Source organism: Anopheles cruzii, chromosome 2 (genome assembly GCF_943734635.1).
Source record: "Anopheles cruzii chromosome 2, idAnoCruzAS_RS32_06, whole genome shotgun sequence".
NCBI classification, from domain to species: Eukaryota; Metazoa; Arthropoda; class Insecta; order Diptera; family Culicidae; genus Anopheles; species Anopheles cruzii.
In genome coordinates this window covers 4,214,952-4,237,849 of record NC_069144.1, presented here as the reverse complement: position 1 = coordinate 4,237,849, position 22,898 = coordinate 4,214,952, and the positions used below count along the sequence as shown (strand labels likewise).

The 22,898-nt window shown below is 51.5% G+C and overlaps 2 protein-coding genes across 2 annotated transcripts; both read left to right on the top strand.

Annotated features, from left to right (window-relative positions):
- The first annotated feature begins 6,788 nt into the window (after positions 1 to 6,788).
- LOC128275466 (microtubule-associated serine/threonine-protein kinase 2) lies at positions 6,789 to 13,514 on the top strand. Its single transcript, XM_053013979.1, has one exon. It carries the CDS (start codon positions 6,789 to 6,791, stop codon positions 13,512 to 13,514), a length of 6,726 nt encoding a protein of 2,241 aa, XP_052869939.1.
- A 2,027-nt stretch (positions 13,515 to 15,541) lies between these two features.
- On the top strand, positions 15,542 to 22,798 carry LOC128275452 (probable cytochrome P450 6a13). Its single transcript, XM_053013953.1, has 3 exons — positions 15,542 to 15,558; positions 21,270 to 22,273; positions 22,332 to 22,798. The coding sequence occupies exons 1-3, from the start codon at positions 15,551 to 15,553 to the stop codon at positions 22,796 to 22,798; spliced, it is 1,479 nt and encodes a 492-aa protein (XP_052869913.1). The 5' UTR covers positions 15,542 to 15,550.
- Positions 22,799 to 22,898: the final 100 nt, after the last annotated feature.

The following is a 22,898-nucleotide window of genomic DNA, read 5'->3' as shown; positions in this document are numbered from 1 at the left end:
AAATTCCATTCAAATAAAACTGATGCTAACACCTTTTTGGGCGATTTCTGTACACGAACTCGTTTCGGAGCCGAAGAACCAGGTTCATATCGCTCCTTAGCCTCTTGTTGTGATTCAGGATCATGGCGATAGCCCCAAGTCTCATCCACAGTGATGATTCAATGCACAAAATCCACTTTATCCTATAGAAAACGCTTTAAATGTTGCCAAGATAGATGCTTTCGAATGCGTTTTTAGCGAATGCGGCACACTAGTATTTTAACTATTAGTTAATGTTGTCTGTTTTACGCATCATCTTACCGTACACTAAAACAGAACTCAGTGGCTTACGATTTGGACCAGAGCCAAACTGTTCTTTTAACACGAATTTAGATTCTGGTAGAAAACCAGGAATAGTAAATAGGGAAGGTTGAATACTGCGGAAGTAATAATCACCGGCTGGGATCGGACATCGAGTAGGAAAGTTGGTGTCGCGCGTTACGCCATCGTACACCAGCTTTATCAGACGATCGTACGATCCATGGTTGTACGTTTTAAGAGTTGGCAGAAGGCTACCGAACGGCTTACGAGTGCGTTTGGAACGGGTCCATTTTTAGAGACGACATGATACGCCGCTGGTAACTGAGAACCATGAAAAACATATAATTGCTTTAAAACTGAACACGCAAAATTCAACAAAAACCTTTTGTTATCTTCACATCTCTCAATTCTCGCTGAATCTGTAGAAACAAATCAAGTGTTTGGTGTGTGTGTGTGTGTTAGGTCCAGTGACACGTGAAGAAAAGTTGACATAATTTACGTTGTTATTTTGTTCAACACGCGTTATTACAAGGATTAGCTATTGTTGTTTGAATATTAAAAACAAAGCAAATGTCAAATAGTGTAGTAAAGCCAAATTCTTAAAATCAACAAACAAATTGAGATTGTGTTGTGAGGAAATTGTGAGAACAAATTCTTAAAAACTATAATTATTACTTACGGGAGCAAGAGAGTTTGCTGGTACGAAGTGTAACGATATTGTCATCGCCGAAAGAACCAATAACGAAGTTAAACTTAACATTTCTTGGGATGAAAGAATTGAACGAATCTGTCAAACGTTGGGAAGGAATTGAACTAAAGCCGAATCGTGGTTCGAAATGCAACTAAATTCGAAAGGGTTTTCAAAATGAAGTCAATAATGATAGGTATTAAACAGAAATCGTCTGACGAATGTCACAATTCGTAATGAAAAAAAAAATATAAAACGTTATTTTCGTTATCGCTGCTGTTGGCTAAAGTTGGAATGAATTAATGGTTTTGTGTTCAAAAATTGGTTCGTAAATGAGTTCATTAAATGCTTTTCAAGCTTTTATAATAGCAGCTGAATGAGCTGAGAGCGATCATTAAATGAACGGTCAAACGGAACGATCGGGGATTGCAATATTATTCTGAGGATGGTACTACGTTGGCGATTAGCCGCGCCATGTCACCATACACTAGAGTGTAGCATAGCGGCTTCTGCTGAAGATCAGAACTAAACTTTTCCTAGAGAAGGAAATTCGACTCGGATAAGAAGTTGAAGTTGTGCATCTAATACACATTGGGCTGTCTTAATAAGCATAATAACCGTGCATCAGATGTTTGATTATTAAATCCGAGTCATGTATTAAGACATCGTATACGGTCTTTACCAAGCGATCTATCAATGGACATTTTTTGAAAGAATAGTAGACTTCACGGCTAGTTTATTTTGGCATAAACGAAGTTTCCTATCGATCAATTATTTACCAGTATCGTCTCTAATACGTACTAACTTTCCATGAAAGACAATATAGGAAGTAGTTTTCCGATACGGGCCGGTCTGAAACCAAATCTTGAGCACCCAGTCTGTTTCGGGTAAGAAACCCGGAACTTTGATTTTCGATGGTTTGACATTGTGCATGTAGTATGTGCCAGGCTGGAGAGGACATGAAGGTAATTTACTGTCCGGTATCACGGCATCCCACATAACCTTTATCAAGCGGTCCATGGATGGACGTTTCATAAACGCGCAGAAGTCTACCGTTCGTCCTACGAGTGCTTTCTGGATAACTCCCTTTGCCGAGACGACATGATACGTTGCTGTAAACTAAGGTTTATGAAGAAACAGAAAGAAAATATAAAGATAACAAGTGAATCTTGCATAAACAAACTGAACAAATGGTCATGCTTCGTATGTACCCAAACCATACCACTGGAATGGTAATAATTCGCTTACCTTCAAGTCATACTGTTTCTGAAGGATCTCAATTTCCCAATCGATGGATTGGTTTGTGATCGGTTGGTGAAGAACTACGAATGTTTGTGATGTTTTTACTTACTTTGAGAAAACTTGCAAAACGTTTTCTTTTATCTAATTTCTTCGAAGATTCCAAGCTTTGTGCTATTTTTGTGTGTATTTGTCGTACACGTTGATAATAAAACAATAACTCGTTGCTTTAAGAAATCCCAGAACGGGTTACGATTGGGTTCGGAATGACTCCGCTTTTAGAGACGATCTGATACGACACTATCAGCTGCAAATTGTACTGACGTACGCTAGAGTTTTCTTCTTGTGTATAATGCAGGTGCAGGTGCAGGATAATGTAGACTTTTCTGAAGTTGCGTTTATGTGTTGCGATGTTGCGTTGCGATGTTATCAGTGATGGACGATTTTCGAAAACGATATCCTGTATTGTTTTACGATTTCCAATGTTGTGTCTGTTTTTTGACGTTTTTGACATGGATCGTCTTGAAGGCTACTACGACCACGTATAAACTCATAACCGTCCATTTTTACCACCTAATTAAAAGTGAAGAGTCCTTATACGATACTTGATTTTCTCCTTTGTAAAAAATACTGTGACATGTCTATATTAAATGGCTTGTAAAAAACTTAAATGGCGGATTGAAATGAAACATCACATAAGTTCATATGAAGAGTGTACCAATATAACAAACAAAAATTAGGCTCGTAGCAGCGCCCTCTGGTATCGGGGCTCCGAATTTACTGAGCAACCTAGTAAACTGGTGCTCCCGAACCAAGAGCCCGAACGCATGGTTTTGAAGAGATATCTAGACAGTAGCGCACCCATTATCACCGGTCTGGCGGACTTGTTGGGTCTGTTGGGTGCCCCATGGGCTCTCGCCGTCGTCGTCAGTTAATCCACGGTCCATGGTCACGATACCGGAAAACAAAAAAGCGCTCCACCCTGTGAGCGATATGACCGCCCACTTCACGGCGCGCTTTTCACGGACTCGTGGAGATCGCGCGCGCGCTCGCGCACCGTAATTTTCAATTGCAATCAAGCCGGCGGGCGATTATCATTTGAAAAGGGAAAATTTTCGAAACTCTGCTCCGTGTGTGGCGGATATGTTCATTTATTAATTTATATACGCCTGCGGTCGGTCATAGTTTTGGGGTCGAGCTACGGATCGCCGTTTTTCTCGCAGTCGATCTCCCGGTGATATCTCGCTGATCCTCACCAGAAGTGCACACCGCGGACTGGGGTTGATCACTTTCTTCTTCGTGGCGGCCATTGGTCTATCGCTTTGCCGAAGGCAAGTTTGAACCACCATTCGCGGGTCGCGTGAAACAAAGTTGATAACAACCGAAGCCACCAGCCATCATCAACCCCAACGGTGTCGCGGGTGCGGTTTATGTTGTTGTCCCTTATCACCAGCCAGCCACGGTGGTTGACTGTTATCACGGGTGGGATGTAATGTTTACCCTCCACACATAGACTTGTGTTGTTCTGTTTATACGGTTCCCAAGATAAGACCCTCGGGAGGCCTCGCTGTCAGCGGCGCAGACATCATCGCGCAGACATCATCGCGCAGAAGAGGGCCAGAGAGTGTGCGATAATTGCGGCTGCAATCAGAGGGCCAAAAATAGCTTCTCGATGCAGTTTCAATTTTATTGACCAAAAATTATCAACCTTTCGCGGCGGTGGGAGTTTACCGACACCGAACCGCGCCATTCGCCATTTCGAGTTCGAGTCCGACTTTCGATCTCTCTGGGCGGAGAGAAGGCGGATATAGTGACGGCCCCAGCTGCGGTGCGGGGCCCTGTCTGTTGGGGCAAAAAAAAGAGACCGGGGCTATGCTATACGGCGTCCAGTGGCCAGCCAACCGCAACAGCCGCGACGTCCGGAAGTGTTCGTTTTGAAAGTTAAAAACTTTTATTACTTACTTACTCAATCGCCGCTTGCCGCAGCGGTGAGCATGATTCGCGCACGGCGGCCAACGTGCGGTCGGACAGTGACCACCAGTCAGTGAGCAAATGCGGTGGTACAAAATTTATACAAACTAACTGTGTTCTGTTTTGCCAAATAAATTTTTGTGAATGTTGCGAATGAGATTGGATGTACATAAATTATTGAGCCCAAAATTGGAACGGAAACGGATTGCGATCTTCTTCAAATGCGACTTGTCGAACATATTTTAACCTTTTTATTGGCCCCTGTTAGTTTGAGAAAATGGTTGCGCTTTTTTGGGCGGACACTGTACTCACAATCATCGCGCTCGCACCTTCAGCAAGACACTTTCGTCATCGCGCTGCGCTGCGCTGTACTGTTCGGTGGTGTTGCCTCCACCGAAGGAAAGTGGGAAGTGAAGCAGCGGAGGTGAAAGAGATATTTATGAAGCATAACCGACCTCCGGCAGATCACAGCTGATCGACATCCGCCTGTCTGACACGTGTGCGCCGATGGAAACCACATGGACGCGGACCGGACCACACACACACGCTCTCTTTCTCTCTGTCTCTCTTGCTTTGTACTGCCCGCACCTCCTGATTGTTGATGGAAAAACAAAACGAAAAGCTGCGGTGGAAAGTACTCATGGTGACTCATGGTGGCAGCTCATGGTGGTTCATGTGCCACCCAGCGATCCGTCTGGAAACGCTCCGAGAACGATCTAGCTAATGGTATTAGCAGAGGTTGAATTAAAACTGAACCCTCTCGGCCACTGGTCGCGACCCAGGAGGCCACTGGTTTCGTTGCGGAAGCCATTAAATGCTCGATCTCCATCACGCGATCGTCAGGAGTAGGCCGTACGGAAGCATTTGCCCAGAAGCAGCATACATTACCTTCAACTTCCACAAACTAGTCACCGCGAGGGAACGAGAAAAATGTTGACAGATGGCGCACGGAAGAGAGAGAGAGCGTAATGTGTGATTTAGCGCTATTACTATGACGTGTAGAGATCTACTACTCTTGATATATTATTGAGCATAGTTTACATAGTACTAGTAACTCTTAATATACACAAAAACAAAGTCTGTCCCAAAGCAAACAGGACTTTTTCAATAGGGTCATTTCTGGTGACGCCATCTTGATGTGGGTATATGTATTTGAATGGTACACATCGTTTTCAGACTTCCAGTCAAAATTTCATTACAATCAATTTGTGGTGTCGGTACAAGAATGAGCACGAGTCACTACCAAGATTTGTTTTAAACTCGGTAAAACGTTTGCCGAAACGTTTAAATTGATGCAACAAGTTTATGATGATCATTGTCTATCCCGAGGCAAAATTTTAATCTAAACCTGAACTACTTACTTGCTGAACTGAGTTCACCTATCAAAGGTTTGAACGTGAGTTTTTGCACAGCACAGTTTTTGAACCGCTGTAAAAGCACAGCATAATGTTTCCCGAAATGTACCAATCACCTTATCACCTTTCATAATATAGACGGGATAAAAATAAGGTTGTAAACAAACCGGGTTTTCCTGGCCCTGTAATCTCGCTCTGCGGTTGCAAAAAAGCGTAATCAAGTTGTTTATCGAAATCTCGTCCGAAACTCTGGTGGTGCCGTCACGCTTTTCGCAGTCAACAAGGTTCGCGGTGTGACAACTTTCGGTGGTGCAGAATGTGAAAAGTGTCAACCAACGGGTGATTGACGTGTATCCAAGTAGACACAGGCGACTTACACCTAGAGCACAGTTCGCGCTACTCGAGTGTTTTTTTCTTCTACCAGCAGCGGCCTGCCGGGTTGAGTTGATTTCCTTTTCTCGCGTCCATTCTCGCTTGCATCGTATCGCTCGTTATCTAACTTGGGGGTAGGCCGCCCGGGCTTCGATGACGTTTCGACGCTTCCTAATGAACATTTATTGCCGCTTTTACCGGTTTTTCATTAACGATTGGGTGTTTCGCTCGTCTCTTTTTCTTCTTCCAGCGATGGAGGGCAGCAATCGTAGCAAGCCCCAGCAGTTGCTGTTGTCAAGTGAAGTTCCACTGCGCTTCACAGGTCGCCGCGCCGGAGGATCTTCGTCTTAAAACGAGGTCGAGAGCTTTGTTCCGTTGTGCAGAAGCGGTGCAAGAAGAAAGCGAACCATTTCGGGAACCATTAGTCGGTGCCCGATAACGGAAGACGGTGCGAACGGTGTCCCTGAAGCCCTGAGACTCATCAATCTAACGGCGAACCCCCGCGGCACCATGGTGTTATCTTAGAACAGGTTAGTGCACGTCACCGGCCGGTTCTCCGTGCCAGGTTCATTACCTGCCGGTGGTGACCTTTACCTAGGTCAGAGGCAATAACCTCACCAGCGACCCTGAGGCAGATCGATACAACTTGAAGTGAGAACCTCCCTAACTGTCCTGATAACCGATTCTTCGCTTCGCTTCAGATTTGCCTGATAACATCCCGGAACTGCCGTAGCCGTGTGTGTGTGTGAAGGAGAAAGGCGGCGAAAAGAAAGAAGGCCTCACGAAGAAGAGGTAGTCACAACTGGTCCTTCGACCCGTCGATTGTGTGTGTGTGTTTATTACCATTGTTTGTTTGCCACACCATGAGTCAGAAGGGAACAACGGTGACCGCAGCGAGTGGAGGCACCCGGACCAATAAATCCGGTGCCGCGACGGGACTGTCAACTTCACCACCGGCAGTCAGTCAGAAAGCATCCGTTGACGGGCCGACAACGACAACGACGATGCCCTCGGCGCCTCAGGCCACGAGCTTCATCCCAGTGGAGGGCGGTCGTCCGAAAGCGTCCCTCTCGTCGGTGCGTTCGCTAAACTTTGACGACCCGGAACTGGCGGTAGCCACACTCCCCGGTGGTCGCAAAACGGGTGCTCCAAAGGCGGCATCCGCGGTATCCGCCGCGAAACCCCCTCCGTCGAAGCATCACGCCGCGGAGGACACCGGGAAAAAACCGGGCGCCGGATCTCCCCCGGGCACTGCTGTTCCGGCTCCTGCTAGTCCGGGCAAGTTGGCCCCCAACAAGAAGGGCATCCTGACGCATCAGCAGGCGTCGCTGAAGCACGACGAACGCGGAATGTCGGCGAAACCGGCGCTCCTGAAGTCGTCTTCCGTCCCGGCGCCACAACCCACCACCACCACCAATACGCAACCGGCCGCGGTATCGCCGCAACCGGGCGTTAGTCTGACAGCACCTGTGATAACGACGGCCGCGGCCGTCTCACCGACGGTCGTCGCACCGGCCCAGTTGGCCGCCGTCTCTAGCACCGTCGTGATGCGAACGTCGTCCGGTTCGAGCCTCCACAAGTCGGCCTCGTACCGGAAGTCGTCCTATAAACCGCAACACTCGCACTCCCTGCGCTACTCCGGCAGTGGCAGCGACATCTCGAACCTGGTGCGCGTCCGCAACTCGACCCTCGGCAACTCGGCCCCAACCCTGTCGCTGAGCGCCAAGGAGAGCGGCGGGTTCGGTGGTCTCGGAGGACTCGGCGGTGGTATGGGCGGCGGTGGAAGCTTCTTCGCTGGCCAGAAGCGACCGATCTCTTCATCGTCATCGGCATCGTCGGCTGCGGCAGCGGCCGCCCGAAGTGCGGCCGTCGCCCGGCATCGGCTCAGCTTCGTGGCCAATATTTCGCCCCGCTCGCACTCGCCCATTCCGGCCAGTCCGATCGATTCGCCGCGCATCAACTCGCCCAGTATTATGCAGTTCCCGTTTCAGCTGCCCGTCAAGCGGATCGCTTCGTCGGCGATCGCGTCGGCCGCGTCTAAGAGCTGCGACAGTCGCCGCTGGTCCGTGGCGTCGCTGCCCTCGTCCGGGTACGTCACGACGCCGGGCAGCTCGAACATTTCGTCCCAGTGCTCGAGCCAGGAGCGGCTGCACCAGTTCCCGGCCGTTCCGACGACCGACGATCTGCAGCTCCTGTCGCTGCACTTCTCCTCGAACGACAGCAACCCGAGCTTGGGCGCTTGTGAACTGCCGGGCGGCCGATCGGGTGGCCACCATCCGTTCGGGCATCATCCGGCGCACGGTCACGCTCACCATCCGCACCATCCGCACCATCACCACCACCATCACCTGGTGCACCATCCGCTGGTATCGTCGTCCTCGGGGCACACGATGCAGCACCACCAGCACCACCACTCGCTACCGGTGGCCGGTTCCCATCAGCAGCAGCACTATCAGCCGCACCCGCTGACGGTGAGTTCCGGTGGCCCGTTGTCGATCTCTCCACAAGCGCCCTCCACGGGCGGCATGCTGGCGTACCAGCAAACACCCCAGCAGCCACTCAGTTTACCCCACCAATCGACGCAGCACTGTCCGCTGATGAAACCCACGGCCGGTGGCACCGTCACCGGATCATCCGGCTCTCCCGGCCACCAGCATACCGGTGGCGGGGGGCGCGATGAGCTAAACAACTTTTGTGGCTGCCGATCGCCGATCCATCGGCCACGATCGCGCAGCCTCAGCAGCCCGTCCCACTCACCGATCACCGACAACGAGATCTCGATCATGAACACGTTCTACAAGGAGCGCTTCCCGAAGGCGACGCAACAGATGGAGGAACGGCTGAGCCACTTCATTAACGAGAACAAAACGATCCTCAACGATAATGCCCGCAACGCGCAGCCGATCGTGCGGTTCGTGCACCACCAGGTGCTGGAAATGGCCCGCGACTGTCTGCACAAGTCGCACGCCAAACTGATCACGTCGCGCTACTTCTACGAGATGAGCGACAACCTGGAGCGGTTGCTGGTCGAGACGCGCGAGAAGTCACCGGAAGCGGCCCCGGAAATTACGGGCGTGATCAAGAAGCTGCTGCTGATCATTTCGCGGCCCGCCCGGCTACTCGAGTGTCTCGAGTTTGATCCGGAAGAGTTCTACCGGCTGCTGGAGGTGGCCGAGGGCCAGGCGAAGGTGACGCAGGGCATCAAGGCGGACATCCCGCAGTACATCATCCAGAAGCTGGGGCTCATGAACCGCGATCCGATCACGGAGCTGCAGGAGGAGCTCAACATTGAGTCGATCTCGCTCAACTCGAGCGTCAACATGAGTGCCGATCTCGAGGAGGAAGCGGATGATGAGGTGCGTGGCGCTGGTTCTCTGACACGCCGTTCCCGACCGTCGGAGGAAGACGAGAGCGAGAACAACAATTCGTCGTCGATCTTGCTCGATCGTTCGGTCGGTGCCGTTGGCGAGATGACGTGCTCGACACCGAAGGGTTCCGGATCTTCCAGTTCGGCCGGAAACAGTGCGGCCAGCAGTACGAGCAACGTGCTGAACAACAACACCGGCCACTCGCCGGCCTCGACGGTGGTGGTGACCGCGACGACGGCGACGGCGACGTCGGCCGCCACCCAGTCGGTCACCGGAACTGTGAAACCGTTCAAGGCCCGCTCGTCGGCCGCCGGTAGTGCCGTGCCGAACGAGAAGGACTTTGACATCCTGAAGCTGATCTCGAACGGAGCGTACGGGGCGGTGTACTTGGTGAAGCACAAGCAAACGCGCCAGCGGTTCGCGATGAAGAAGATCAACAAGAACAGCCTGATGCTGCGGAACCAGGTCGAGCAGGTGTTTGCCGAGCGGGACATTCTCAGCTTCGCCGACAACCCGTTCGTGGTCAGCATGTACTGTTCGTTCGAGACCAAGAAGCACCTCTGTCTGGTGATGGAGTACGTCGAGGGGGGTGACTGTGCGACGCTTCTGAAGAACATTGGCCCACTGCCGTCCGATATGGCGCGGTTCTACTTTGCCGAAACGGTGCTGGCGGTCGAGTATCTGCACAGCTACGGGATCGTGCACCGGGATCTGAAGCCGGACAATCTGCTCATTACGGCGCTCGGGCACATTAAACTGACGGACTTTGGCCTCTCGAAGATGGGCCTGATGTCGCTGGCGACGAACCTGTACGAGGGTTACCTGGACAGCGAAACGCGTCAGTTTTCGGACAAGCAAGTGTTCGGAACGCCGGAGTACATCGCGCCGGAGGTGATCCTCCGGCAGGGCTACGGTAAGCCGGTCGACTGGTGGTCGATGGGCATCATTCTGTACGAGTTTCTGATCGGTTGCGTGCCGTTCTTTGGCGAAACACCCGAGGAACTGTTTGCGCACACGGTCAACGACGACATCGAGTGGCCGGACGGGGACGATTGGCCGCTGCAGGAGGAAGCGAAGGACCTGATCGCGGTGCTGTTGCAGCAGAACCCTCGCGATCGGCTCGGAACGGGCGGAGCGCACGAGGTGAAGGACCATTGCTACTTTTACGGGCTCGACTGGAACAATCTGCTGCGCCAGAAGGCGGAATTCGTGCCGCAGCTGGACGACGAGGAGGACACGAGCTACTTCGATACGCGCGTCGATCGGTACAACCACGAGATCTGTGGGGACGATACGGACGAGATGGAGGATTCACCGCTGTTCGGTTCGTTCAGTTCCTACTCGCCGCAGTACCGCAAGCAGCACAGTCTCTCGCAGGCGTCCATCAACAGCAGCGGAAGCTTCGGCGGCCTAACGGGTGGCCGAACGGAGTCGGCGGCGGTGGTGGCAGTGATCGATAAGACGAACCTCATCCCAGGTCCCGCGGCGATCACGGATTCCCTGGCAACGCCACTCCCCGGTACGCTGGTCTGTCCTGCCACCGAAGGTCCGGTGGCCACCATCACAACCAGTACGATGACACCGCTGGTGGTGACCGCGAGAACCGTTCCGGATGCGATCGTCACCCTTCCGACGCCTCCCGTCACGACGCCCATCCCGAAACCGCAGCTTCCGAGTCTGTTCGAAGACGGTTTCGCCGACACATCACCATCGGTGGCCAATCCACGGCCGAACGACATCAGCAAACTGATCATCACGCCGGAACTGCGCAAGTTTAACATTAACCCGTCGCGCTACAAGATGCCGTCGACGCCCGACCTGGACTATCTGCCCGAGCTGGCCACGCCCGATCGGGAGGACTTCCTTGCGCACCACGGCATCAACCTCCGGCCGGTGGCGGCGGCGGCGACGGGTGGTGGCGGGGGTATGCGAATGTCGACCGTCGCACCGAGCACACCGGAAACGCCGGACACGAACAAACGGTTCAGCGACTTCTACCCGCTGTCCTCGCTGAAACAACTCAGCACGCCGGAATCGTCCCAAACGGACAGTGACGACGTGTCGCCCCAGATTCAGCGCAAGCGCAAGATCGTCCACAACCGCATCCTGCCCAAGTTCTCGATCTCGATCGAGGACGATCAGAGTGGCCACGAGACGTCCTCTTCGACACCACCGTCGCGCCTACCGGCGGCCACAACCTCGTCTCCGTCGAACTCGATCCACAATCTGAGTGGCGGCGGAGGTGCCAATCACCATTCGCGACACCATCACATCGTAAAGAGTGCTTCGGCGCTCGGCCTCTCGCTGATGACCTCGTCGGATGATTCATCTTCCGCCGTCACGACGGCCGTCGGGCGACGGGGTGGCGGAGGACCGACGGTTGCGATCGGTCGCAATGTTACCCCCGGTGGTGGCTCGAATCTATCGTCCTCTTCCGGTTGCAGCACAGGGGGCGGTGGTGGTGGCGCAGGGGTCGCGTCCTCCTCGACGATCCACTCGGCAGGCAACTGCTCCAGTACGGCCAGTTCGCGCGATACGTCACCGTGCCGGGAGCTGAGTCCGCTCGTGACGAACCTAAAGCCACCGCTCATCATCCGCCGAGGACCGCGTGGATTCGGGTTCACCGTGCACACGATCCGGGTGTACTACGGCGATACGGATTTCTACACCATGCACCACCTGGTGATGGCGGTGGACGAGGGTAGCCCCGCCTTCGAAGCCGGTCTGCGGCCGGCCGATCTCATCACGCACGTCAACGGCGAAGCGGTACAGGGCCTCTACCACACGCAGGTCCTTCAGCTGCTACTCAGTGGCTCGGAGCTGGTCAGCCTGCGGGCGACACCGCTCGAGCACACCAGCATCCAGACCGGTGGCCGCAAGCGCGAACCGTGGCAGAGCAAGTTTGCCAAAAAGTCAACCCACAGCCGGCGCAAGCAGAAGAAGGAGAGCGAAAAGAAGCGCAAGGCTTCCCTGTTCCGGCGCATCAGCAGCAAGCGGGCCAGTGCCGAGATGCAGCAGATGGTGGCCGGCATCCAGTCACCGACGGCGGCCGTCCCACCGTCGAGAAGCTTCCAGTCGCTGGCCCGCTTCCAGGGTTCGCAGCCGAACCTGCTGCAACCGGGTGGTGGTGGGCAACCGAACGTCGTGATGCCGATGCCGATCGTACCCGGAACGCTGCCGTCGCCGGTGCTTCCGGGTCCACCCGGGCTGGCCGGACCCGGATCCGGCCATCGCCTGAGCTTGTCACCGCTCAACTCCGCCGGTAGCTTCTACAATCCGGCCTCACCGCCGAGTACGTCGGCACCGAGCACACCGACCACGGGCGGTGGTATTGTGTCCGGACCGCTGCAAACGTACGGCAGTGAGGGTGCGGCCGCACCACCGCTCTACCAGCGGCCCTCGACGCTGCACGTTCTGAAGCACAAGCTACACTCGTCGTCGTCGCCGTGCGCCAGCGGAAAGTCGCTTCACTCGAGCGCCGGCGGTGGACGGCCCTCGAACCGTCGGAAATCGGCCGACCACATGCCCCTGTCACCGTTGGCCCGCACACCGAGCCCTTCACCGCTGCCGGCCTCTCCAACGCGCTCCTCCAGTCCCCTGGCGTTCCCCGTGGTCCATCCGCTCGGCGCATCGAACACGACCCAATCCTACAGTCCCGGTGGCCCACCGAACGCAACGGCAGCCCTCAACATGGCCAGTGGATTCCCGGGGGCGGCGACGGGCACCGTTGCGGGCGGCGGCCCCGGTGGTCCCCCGCTCGGTGGCTCACCGACTCCACCGACGGCGAAGAAGGGATTCCCGCGGGCGAAAACGGCCGAACCGAGCTCACCGCTGCTCCGGCGGGCCCTTTCGCCCGATCGGCTCCACCCGCGGAGTGCGGCCGAAAGTAAGGCGTGTGTCCTGTCGCCGCTCTGTTGCAACACGAGCCTGAAAACGACTCCCCGTCCGGTGGCCGGCATATGGCGATCGAGCCAGAACTCAACCATCACCACGGGTCTCGTGGCCGCCGTCGCCCCCAGCACGGACGGGCCAACGATCGGCACGGCAAAGGCTACAGCAGCAGGAACCGCGATCAACCCGGAGAAGCTGCTCCCGTTGGTGGAAAGGATGGCGCTCAAGGAACCGGAGCAACCGGCACCACCGCTAGCTTCGAACTCGACTCCTCCGGCGCCTGCGCCAGGAAGTGCTGGTGGTAATGGGAAATCTAAATCGAAAGACTAACCGGCGGCGGGTGGGACAGATCGATCTTCTTTCCACTGCTAAATTCAACGGTAGTTCGATGACGCAACGTGATCGGGGTCGGGTTCTTTCTTTCAGCGGGATTTAGGTTACGTTCTTCTTTTTTTTACTCTACGTGTGCTGCGGCGAAGATGTTCGTGTGGGCTGGATCGATTGTCCCAATTGCTTTTGTTTTACGAAAACCCACTTCTGTAAATTTGCCCGTTTAGCTCACGCGATCTCGCAGTCGGATGTCAGTCAGTCAGGCGCCGCTGAGCTATTTGTCATTTAGTACTGTCATATTATTATCATTAATAATTATTGCTATCGCTATGCAGCATCATTATTATTTCGTTTGTAAGGGTCCCCAGAAAACACGAGCCACAGCCCTACGAGCGTACATTTGGTTTTATTTATCTAAGAACATCTTGCTTCGATTTCAGTGCACGCGTGACCACCGTGCCCGCGCGTGATCCACCGCGCGAATGATGATAGGGAATCGAATAAAGCGAACCCGAAAGAGAAAGTAACGTTCTGGAAGATTCCATTTTGCCGTGTAATTTTGTCCACGAACCGGAAGAAGAGTTGGCATCAAACTCAACACACGAATTACCAAATGGGCAACTGCTGGAGCTAGAGCGACAGTCGTCCCATAGCCAATAATCGGGTGGATCCTTCGAAAAGTCCTCTCTTGCTTCACGCAAGAACCCTATTTCTTTCTCGACCGAGCTTAACCTTTATTCTCTGTCTAATGTCTCGCCTAATTTCTTGCTTTTAAGGATCACATGATTGTCTTTTTGTCTTCGTTAAGTTTGTTACCGAATGTTTATCGTTTCTTAAATATTTGTTTCCATTAAAAATTGAATTTTCTTCCGCCGATATGCCGGCTTGATACCCCCGTTTCAAGTTCAAGCCCCTCCTGATTGATGTAGTTGTTCCGATAGTGTGAAACAAATAGATACAGAGAGCACGCGTACGCAAACCAACCCCAATAAAGTATATCCCTTCACTCGATGTGCAAATCCGCAATCCTGATGCTGTAGTGAAAACGCAGTGCAAAAACTCTCCAAGAAATACCAATAACCGTAATAGTGCAATAGCTAACCGATGGCGAGCAGCAAGAGCGGAAGGATTAATGTATCGTTTGCGAAAGCAAACTGAAAACATTGAGCCACGGGAAAAGAGAGAAAAGTAGAGAGTTTAACCGAGCGTTCAACAAGAAAACTAAAACAAAACACACACCACACCACACACACACTGTCTGTTTGGAAGCACTGCACTAGAATGTATCTCTTCCGTAGCTATTCGATGTTGTTGGTTGGCGCGATGGAAGTATTGTTTTTGAAGGGACTGGCCAATGTTGCACTGGAAAAGTTACTAACGGTACTAGAGAGATAGGGAAGAACGGAGCGAACGTTAGCAAAAATTGTTGACAGACACATTTAGTGAGAAAAGATAACAAGGATTAGCTACAATTGATTGGAGAGAGACGTGCAGGAAACAATAGAAACGATGCGAACCGGAAGCTGGCAGGGGACCGTAACGCGGAGGAGCAAGTAAAACAATATTGTTTTGTGATCTTTACCATTTAACTTCTCGAAGGTGGTTTAATCCGTTTTTTGATACGTGTAAGTTGTGATGATGTGTTTATCGTACGTGTGTCTGTGTGTGTGTGTGTGCATGAGTGTGGCTTATCGGGAAGATCCGCAAAAAACGATGATCACAAAGAGAGCACGAACGAGAGTTCCAGTGGTGAATGTATGATTTTTACTGTAAATATATCCTAATTTGAAAGTGCGTGAACCAGAATTATTACAAGTGTACGGAAAACAAAAACGATACAATAAACAATGCTTGCGAAAATAAAAAAAAACCGCCCCTCGACAGTCCAACCTTTCTGGCCACATTCCCTTACACTCCTTTTTTGTATTCTTGTCCGAAGTTATTTCTGTTTGGAAATTGATAGGGATTTCTCTCAGAATATTTTGTTATGTTTTTCCTTGATCCCTCTCTTCCCGTTATCGATATACGTGCGCGAAATGTACGCAAACTCCTTGAGACGAGTCTTAAAACAGCGACCAAGCAAAGCAAGAAAAAACCGAGCCACTGTTGGGGTCACTTGTTCGGTTCCCTTTGGTTTTGCGGTACCAAAACTGAATGTAAAATGTTAAACGTAAAGGATCCGGCGAATCCTTCCACGGAACTGAATCATCAAATTGGACGTGGCGGCCACAGGAGCAAGAGAGAACGAACGAGAGAGAGAGAGAGGGATTTGAATTACCAATAAACTACTTATCAGTGTTGCCTGCAGTGTAACGAATAAAGTGAATACGTAAATTGATGACGTTCGTGGAGTTGTTCGATTCCGATTCCGAAAGGCACCCGCAACTGATTGCACGTTGGGCACATCACGTTTGGCGGGCCACCGCAAAACGCAGTGCTGTTCCGTTGCACAACAGCAGCAGCGTATTATGCGGTGAGTTTAGGTAAATTGTTACTAAACCCCTCGTTTTGGGGTAGATTCTTCCCACAATAATAGACCGTTTAACGGGCAGTCGCGTAGTACACACTTTAAATTTATTCTCGTGGAATATCGCGGTGCAAAGGTGCTATTAATCTTACTGCCACGTGCACCGTTCAACCCATTTATCAAAGGGATCCGGCTTAATTTAGCACCGAGCATGTGTGGGAGCCAACAGGGAGCCTTAATATGGCCGTGCTAAATATCCTCCGCAAGCACGAAGCCAATTTCGCATTAGCATTCCATTCCAGCCACCGACGGTGACGACGACGACGACGACGAGCGTCTGGTTGCCGCTCGCCAACCCACGATTGTCCTTTTTGCGAACACTTCCCCCGGGGGGCCGGATTCTCTAGCGCCCGAGTTGGCACTCCGTCGCCGCCGCTATTAGGTAATGCAATTATGGCTTTGGGGAAAGATAATTTTCTCATTGACACGACGACTTCTAGAGCTCGGTGGTGTGTGTTGCGCAGCAGTCCCAGACTACTCCCGGGTCAAGTGAAGACATTCGACATCCGGCCCCCTCCGGGGTGAGCTTGGCACCGGCCACAAAAGGACATCATCACGGACGAACGCCCGGCCCGTTTCGATATTTAGCCACCCAGAGAAACCGAGCTGACTGGCTGGCTGGCTGGCCGATGATAATTCCGCCGCATGGCGACCGCAATAATATCCTCTCGTCCGTTCCGTTTCGTTCTGTTCTGTTTCTCCCTCCCGCCGCTTTTTGTTCCGCCGATGGCGCCGCAACAGGGTCCCTGTGTCGAAGCATAGAAAGGATTTAATTTAATATTATTTAACAATTTAACACAGAAAGCGGATTATCGTCCGTGCGCCTTATTGTCTCTCGCCCCGTCGCCCAATTGCGACCCGGGCGGGCGGATTACTGCGGGGACAAGGATCCCCACAAGCGGATGATTATTAAATAGGAGCAATGCGAAAAAGCGAAAGGAGCAGGATCGGGAGGCAGGATTCTACGGAGCGTATGGGATATGTGGCACAGCAATGGGATGTAACCGGGATTCCAGAGATTGGCCATTTGCGAAAGGGGACTCGCCGGCCACTCGAAGCAGGCGAAGCCAAGCAGACGCTGCGCTCTAATGCTATGGCAACTGCCGTACGGCGGCAGACATCATCCTTATTGCTTCGTTCGTCATTGCCAACAGGAGCAGTGGTAACGCTCCATGGCACACTTCGCCTTACCGAGTTGATCTGGACCGGGAACGGGATAAAGTTTTTATCCTGATTGTCCTCCCAGTTTTGTACCTTCATATCCAGACGTCCGTGGCCGACCTCAGTGGGTTGCAGGATAATGCAAATTCAATCCGCCGGACACAAAACTGTTCTTATTACCATCCGCTTTCGAGACTCGCATCGCGTCCAGTGAGTCCCGGGGCATGGTTAAGGATTCTTCTCCCCGATTTCACATTTCTGGCCGCATTGGCCGACTGGTAGAAGCAAAACTAGGACCGCACAAACGACCTCGCGTCCGAATGATTTTGCCTGTAGTTTTCTAGGATTTCCATTGTCCTCCGAATTCGAACACAAATCCAATCGAAGAACGTTTTTCTTGAGCACCGCATTGACCGAAGCGATTAAATGAACGATGGAGCCAAAACCGACCGATTAACAGTTGTAAAACATGTGTAAGGCTATTGTTTGCATTTGAATTTAATTTCAAAAAACAATTCATTGCACATCGAATAAGTGTTTCCAGTGTTATTAAAGCCAACAGCGTGCGAATAAAGAATGCAGCCCTCGACACAATCGGTCGCCCTTTAAATAAAGTCAACCGCAAAAAAATGGGAGCCTCGTGGTAAACGATGGGCCACGGTGAAAAAAGGAAAATTTGTCCTGGCCCCGGGACATGTTTCCCAGTTGACCGTTTTGCGCTCGTCGGCTACATTTTGGTAGCTCCGCTCGCTCGATGATTTTTCCCGTTTTCCCTGACCATCCTGACGTTGCTGTCCGTGGGGCTTCCGTGGTGTTCGTGGTGTAGTACGGGAACGGGACCTCAACGAACGGACACACATGACCGTCGGGGATGAACTCAAATTGGCTCTATTTTCACGTTTAAGTAGATTATGACCTGATGGCCAGGCCATGTAGGTCGTCCTGTTGCTAACGCCGGTGCGCCGTTTACCTTTAGCGACACCGAAAACGGAACGGACCACTAGCCCGAGGATAGCTTCCGTGGGATCATCGGAGAAGCACCACGGTCCGTTTCTCTTTTTTTCGTAACTTGATTTTTGGTTTATTCTTTTCTCCCAGCATCGTTGGTATGCAAAAGTAACAAAATGCCATCGGATAGCGAATTTCCATATTAATTGCTCTATGGAAATTCAAATTTATTGTCGTCAAATTTGAAGTCAATGTTTTCTTTCGTTTATTAGTGGAGCCTGTAAACGTCGTTATTTGTACGTACTGAACTGCGCCTTTTCACTTTCTAATTAAATTAATGAACGATTGCAATTAATGGCAATGGTATGTAATCACGGACACAACCCCACGACACACAAACGTTCTGTAAACCTAGAAAAATAAAGCTCGGAAACTTTGATAACACTTAGTTACTCTTATAATAATTTCATCACATTTATATCGAAGTTTGGCAAACTTGGCTCACGTGGCAGAGGTCATTAATGTCATTTTAAAATTACACTTTCCACCAATCGCCTCTACCGTTGATCTGAACGCTAACGAACCATTAGCAAACGATATCGAGGCAAATGTTGAAACTATTGGACTTCCAAAAAAGCGCTCCAACTTTTCTCCAACAGCAGAAAAGCGTACGTTTTCTTTATACATCTTTTCCTTCGCTTTTTACTTGAAAGAACGCCGAACGCCACTTTGCTTGAATTAATTGGATTCGAACACTTGATTTTTAATTTTCTCAGGCGCCATTTCCCGCAAACGCTGGAATATAGCTCGGAGCTCTTCAGACGAAATCCGCCCGGCAGCACCAAAGTTCCGGGAAAATAACGCAAAAGGGTGCAACGAAGATTCCTTCACTCACGAAGATTTCCATCGGCATTGTGGAAGAAGTCGGAAGAACGATGAAAGGCCCCTCGAGGGAAATTGTCGATCGGCAAACTGTGAACGGCGAGGCAGCGGGTTTAAGGAATCGCTACGTTTTCCTCTTTTCTGCCTCAAACAATTCTTCTTCTTTTGCCGCCGATAAACATAAGATAACGTGAGCGAAAATCTATAATAATAGATTCCAACCAACATTCGAATGGAGCAGGGCAGAAATGAGAAAACAAGCAACTTGTATAATTCTTACGTTTGGCCCAATGGTCAGTTACCTCGTTTTGCGTTTAATTAAATTTCGTGTTGGCACGTTTGGCAGCGGCAGACCTTAGTTTTCATAGAGGGGCAATGAGATTTTCTTGTTCAATTCAATACGATTTTTACTCATTTGGGGAAAAACACGAAAAGTGTTTAATGTAACTATTTCCCCTAAACCGACCTGGCGGACGCATATTCCGTACACAAACCCTCCAAAAGCCATGCAATGTGTCGATGAAACCCTATTTTTCATCACAAACACCACATCCTTAAATTCTTTATGTTAATTTTTTTCACCACGAAAAGCTAACGTTTTGAAAAATTACCCTCGACCAGCACGGCGACGGCCGTAACGGCAGCGTATCCTGGCCCCTGTGGCGTGGTATATTGATTGGATTGGTCTTCGGGCTGGTGCTTTGGGCCCGGAGAACTGATTTGATGGCAGAACGGTCCGCTGATCCGCGGGCAACCATAATTGATGGACGGGATTTTCACGGAAGCCTCACTTTGAAGAACCAGGACACACAAACACCGAAAAGCCCGATGGCAAGTGCCAAAAACCCTTCCCACCCGAGTAGGGTCATCATCATCCGCGGAATTTCGATTCTCGGCACCACCGACCGGACCGTGAACGGGTTGCATTATTATTTCGAATTTAATTTATTGCTTCACCCGTACGAGGGCGGTGATGGTGGTCGGCCCTCATCGGGTGTTGCGATGATCCGATACATGAAACGATTGAACCGAGCTGACATTGATATAAATCAATTATAATTATTTTTCAACCACCGCCCTACCCCTCGCTACGCCGAAAATTCTGTTTTTCCGGTGCGGGTCAAGAGCGAGCACAAAAACTGGGGTGCATATTCTTTGCTCCTCCGCCCGGCCCGGCACGCCGAAGAAGAGCCGAATGAAAATGCTCGCAAATAGGGGGTCGCAACATATTTTTCAGCACCACCATCCAGCAGCGTGCACATATTTAAAAATCGTTTACAAATAACGGCTCGGCTCGGTTAGTTTTGAAGCCGATTAAATCGGGGCCATTCAATTGTATCGCGTGCATCGTGTTTTTCCCGTAAATTGAAGGATTAACTTCCGTTTCAATGGTGCGTTGCATAATGAAATGGCCAATGGCGTATGGCGTTGTGGTGAGCGAAATTACGATTAACAGCAAACCGACCCGGCAGCAACCTTCCGAGGGCCCAATAATGGGGACTTCAAACACAAGCCCACCGGAGGATTTTTAATCACCATCGATCACATTACATTCCGGTGGACTGTGAGACATTCTCAACTCCTACGAAATGGATGCCGAAAGCATCCACAATAGCCGTTTCGTTATCGGGCAGTAAATTACCGCGAAAGTGTCACGATAATGAGGACAATCATAAACTTACCGACTTGCAAAGCTTATCTCATTTACCACGATACCCTATGGACTTATACTGATACAAGATCTGCGGGCCAACCAACAACCGAAAATGACCCGGATTTCCAATGAACTGCAAAATGTGTTAGTGATTCGAATCCGTTTGGTTCGGCGCTTGTCGTGAAGACTTTGGTTTGGATCAATTGATTTGACGTTTGAGGGATTTAAAATGAGGTTCAGTTTGGTCCGCTATGGTCGAAGGCTCCTCACGCTACTCAGATAGTAATTTCATCCAGCCCGTAACATGCTAATGATTAGCGTCAAACGGGAGACCTGCTAGAGGGCCTCTGCAAATAGTCGTCTCGTTACGAGGCTTATCTACACACGCTGCATGCTACCTACACTACGAAACCATGGGCGTAACGCCTTGGTGGCCATGGGTAAAACGGGTTGCAATCGTTAGTCGGTGCGTGCACTTCAATCACACAACACGTAGGTGCCTCGCGATGGATGTGGCCATAGCCTTTGGACTGCTCTGTGTTATCGCCGCCCTAGTGAACGCGCTACTGAAACGTCACTACCGTTACTGGGCGGTTCGGGATGTTCCGACGCTACCGACGAGTTTCCCGCTGGGGAACTTTGCCGAGCTACGACACAAATCACCGGCCGAAGTGTCGACGGCGCTGTACCGTCAGATGGACCGATCGTACCGGTTCTACGGTCTGTTCATGACGCTCCAGCCGGCCATCATGATCACCGATCTGGAGCTCATCAAAACGGTGCTCATCCGGGACTTTGGCCACTTCCCCGACCACGGTGTGTACCACAACGAGCGGGTTGATCCGCTGTCGGCGCATCTGTTCTGCGTCGAGGGAGCCCGCTGGAAGACGATCCGTTCGAAGCTCACGCCCAGCTTTAGCTCCGGTCGAATGAAGGCCATGTTTCCGCTGGTGCTCGATGTGGCGCGGAATTTCACACAGTTCCTGCGCTCCACGGTCGGCACGGCGGGTGCAGAGCTGGACATGAAGGACGTTAGTGCGCGCATGATGATCGACAGTGTCGGTCGGTGTGCGTTCGGGATCGAGTGTAACAGTTTCCGCGAGCCGGAAAGCGCGTTCCGTCGGACGGGCCAGCTGGTGTTCGAGAGGCCTCGTCACTCGCAGCTCGTCAGCACCGTGTTGCGCTTGTATCCGGCGATCGGCCATGCACTCGGGCTGAAGGTGAACCACGACGAGGTGATCGAGTTCTTTTCGCGTCTGATGGAGGATACGGTAGCGATGCGCGTCGACGCCGGTCACGGCCCGAAGCGGAACGATCTGATGGAGCAGATGATCGAGCTGCACCGCCAGACCAATGCGACCTGGGGCATTACGATGGACGAGCTGAAGGCACAAGCGTTCGGGTTCTTCTTGGCCGGCTTCGAGACTTCCTCGTCCAACGTGACCTTCTGTCTGTACGAGCTGGCCCGGAACGAGTACTGCCAGGAGCGGGCAAGGGCCTGCGTGCTCAAGGCACTTCGGAAGCACGGTGGCATGCTGAGCTACGAAGCGATCGCAGACATGGACTACTTGGATCGGTGCATTAATGGTAAGATCTAACGTGGAGTGGAATGAAGCAAATGGTACAGCGATAGCGATCCTTTCAGAATCACTCCGGATGTACCCTCCGCTGCCGATGCTCCAGCGACTGTCTAGCAAACCGTACCACATTCCGGACAGTGACGTGGTGTTACCGGCCCGCACGAAGGTCCTTATTCCGGTTTATGCAATTCAGCACGACGAACGTTACTATCCCGACCCGGAGCGCTTCGACCCGGACCGGTTCGCACCGGAAGCGTTGGCCGAACGGCGGCACCTGGCCACGTTCTTGCCGTTCGGAGAGGGTCCACGGATCTGCATTGGCAAGCGGTTAGGGGTGATGCAGTCGCGCGTCGGGTTGGCCACGGTTTTGATGAACTTTCGTATCCGTCTCGGGCCCAACACTCCGGTACCGCTGGCGTACACCAAGGACTCGGTAACGCTACAGAGCAGTGGCCCGGTACTGCTACACGTGGAGCCACTCAAAACCCAAGACAGCGGAGGATGTTGCGGAAGTAGAAGCTCTATATTTTAAGTGTTTTATGTTAATTTTGTTTATGTAAATTAAATTTTTTTTTTTTTTTTTTTTAGTAGAACGGACCGGGCCGTATTTATAAATTAAATTTAAATACTAT

Coding starts and splice junctions, on each gene's coding strand:
- LOC128275466 (XM_053013979.1), top strand. CDS start 6,789: ATGAGTCAGAAGGGAACAACGGTGACCGCAGCGAGTGGAGGCACCCGG.
- LOC128275452 (XM_053013953.1), top strand. Junction 22,274..22,331: donor CTTGGATCGGTGCATTAATG/GTAAGATCTAAC, acceptor CGATCCTTTCAG/AATCACTCCGGATGTACCCT.